Source organism: Vigna unguiculata, chromosome 1 (assembly GCF_004118075.2).
Source record: "Vigna unguiculata cultivar IT97K-499-35 chromosome 1, ASM411807v1, whole genome shotgun sequence".
Taxonomy (NCBI): Eukaryota; Viridiplantae; Streptophyta; class Magnoliopsida; order Fabales; family Fabaceae; genus Vigna; species Vigna unguiculata.
The window spans coordinates 30,804,946-30,807,351 of NC_040279.1; the positions used below are offsets into that span (position 1 = coordinate 30,804,946).

General features: G+C 36.6%; 1 protein-coding gene across 1 annotated transcript; it reads right to left on the reverse strand.

Annotated features, from left to right (window-relative positions):
- Window positions 1-1,063: 1,063 nt before the first annotated feature.
- On the reverse strand, window positions 1,064-2,131 carry LOC114190739 (transcription termination factor MTERF5, chloroplastic-like). The gene has a single exon (XM_028079741.1). The coding sequence runs from the start codon at window positions 2,129-2,131 to the stop codon at window positions 1,064-1,066; it is 1,068 nt and encodes a 355-aa protein (XP_027935542.1).
- Between the last annotated feature and the right edge of the window lie 275 nt (window positions 2,132-2,406).

Consider the following 2,406-nt stretch of genomic DNA (forward strand, 5'->3'; position numbering starts at 1 on the left):
TTTTTAAAATTATTTGATTTTTAAAATAAATAGATAATTATTTCTTTTAATGTGTGTCCTTATATACATATGTTGTCTATTGTAATATTTATCTATTATAATATAACAACCCTGCAGAAGAGTGATACAAAATATCATGAGACGGACCTTCAAAGATAATGCATCAGAATTAATATACAAAATATGAACTCTTCTTTGATTGTTTTCAGGTTTAGCTGTTGAGTCAGGAAATCATAAGACGGGGCTGGAGGGCCACTGCAAGGTGACAAGATGAAACTGTCACAGCAAAGAATGGTCCATCTTGTAAGGGAAAGAGATTGTAAGAAGATTTGTTGCAGCTGCAGTTGAAGGGATTATATTTTGGCATTTTTTAGCTTAGTTCAAATACTACCAAATATATTCCAGTGATAAACAAGTGAAAGCAGTGATGCATACCTTTAGTCCCTCATTGAAAAGCCATTAAAAAAAAGCAGTCTTAAACGTTGACAATAAAGCAGCATAATAATGTCTCAATGGTTTCAACTTTCAAGTACCACCTAAGATTTACTAATGCAACCCACGTTCTTCTTGATTTTTTCTCTCTTAATAGTAGAAGGTGGAAGGGAGTAAAAGGAAACTCGATATCAATCCTACTTAGGCACATACAAATTTGACTAATCAAATTAACTTACATAATTCACAACATAGAAACAGTCTAATTAATGCTCAGCGATTTAAAAGCTAAACAAGGGTGCTGGAAGATGAATACAGGCTAATTTTACAATTCAACATTGGAGCATATCCCAGCTGGGGAACAAGTCAACAAGATCAAGAAAAGTATACTCTGCATACCTCTTTAAAGGAGCAGTCAAAGTGGATTGCTTATTTTCGTGTGGATCTTCCAAGGTTCTTATGACCACCAAATTACCATGGGAAAGAAAGATGCATAATCAATAAACAGATACAATAAACGAGCCATCTTCATTACTACAATGAGACATTCCATGGTTATGCACAACACTATCTAAATAATTTCAGTATTAGAACCCTGTGGAAGAGTGAAAAAACAGAATTGAAGGTATGGTTATGCCTCCAGAAAATGACCCTTGTATGCTACTAATAACTCCTCTGCATTTTCTCTGAACTGTGATATATACTTGTCCAAGAACATCTCCTCAGACAAGCAGAACACATGAATATAACTGGGGACTTTCTTGCAGAGATTTTTTGATTTCAACAGTTGGAAGACTTTATATCGAGGAAGCACGCGATCCTCCATGCTGTACATTAAAATCTTAGGCTGGTGAATAAGGACTGACTTGGGCAGCTTAACTGTATGCAAGAAGAATTTCATTCCAATTTTCAACTTCTTCTCTGATGTTCTAAACAAAGTCGGGGTTCTCTTGAACATTTGTAGGCCCTCATCCTTCGAAAAACCAAAACAATTAATTAGTTTCAACTTTCTCTCAAATGTTTTATCGCTCAAACAACTTAATGTATGAATTGCATGGACAAGCATTCTTGAATTTTCAAGGAAACCCAAGTCTACAGCTCGAGAAACATTGTTTTCAATAGTAGACCGCTGTGCAACGAAAAGCCTTGGATGAAGTTTGAGTAGCAATGAAAGATGAGTCCCAAGAATGCCACAACTCACCAAGAAGACGACATTCTCCATAATTCTTTTGTACTTTGGGAGTATCCAGCCACATCTGTGCAAAACAAGAATAAAATCTTTCTGGTCATAGACAATTTTCCTAATAGCTTCAACTGAGGGGACCAATGTTTTCTTCAAGCTATGAGTCAAAATGGAGGGATTCTTTGAAATGAAGCTGCATAACTCGTAACCCTGGAATCCAGACATCTGAAAGAGCTGAATTTTGGGTCTCAAGATTTTCTCAACGTTTGTAAACAATATCTGGGGTCTTTGACGAATCAGGGAGAGAATCTGGCTTTGGGAAAAGCCTATTATTTTGAAGAAAGTGAGCACTGATAAGGGGTTTTGAGGGAATCTGCACCCTGAAACACGTTTGGAGACATAAAGGGATTGGGTTCTGGAGAACTGCAAGTCGGAATTCAGGTAATCAATTATTGAAGTGGTTTCGTTGAAGTGTAGGCAACGGCTTTTGGTTGAGAAAGAGAGGAAGAATGTCATAGACTGATAAGAGAATTGATTGAAAAGAGAAGATGAAACAACATGGTGTGACTTGAGAGACTGCATTAGTTCTGTGATCGTAGATGAATGAATGCTTTGTTTAGAATCAACCAAAAAACAACGTAGTTTTTAGGTTGTCTATTTCGAATTTGAAGTCACCAACGTTGGCAGCCCTAATCAAGATAATCCCCAAATCTGATTCTCAAGGGTTTCGAAGAACCCTAAATCCCCAATTTCTTTAACCTTTCGTCTCTCGCTTGGATTTCAACCCTTTT

Excerpts from the sequence above, each read along its gene's own strand:
- LOC114190739 (XM_028079741.1), bottom strand. The coding sequence starts at position 2,131 with ATGACATTCTTCCTCTCTTTCTCAACCAAAAGCCGTTGCCTACACTTC.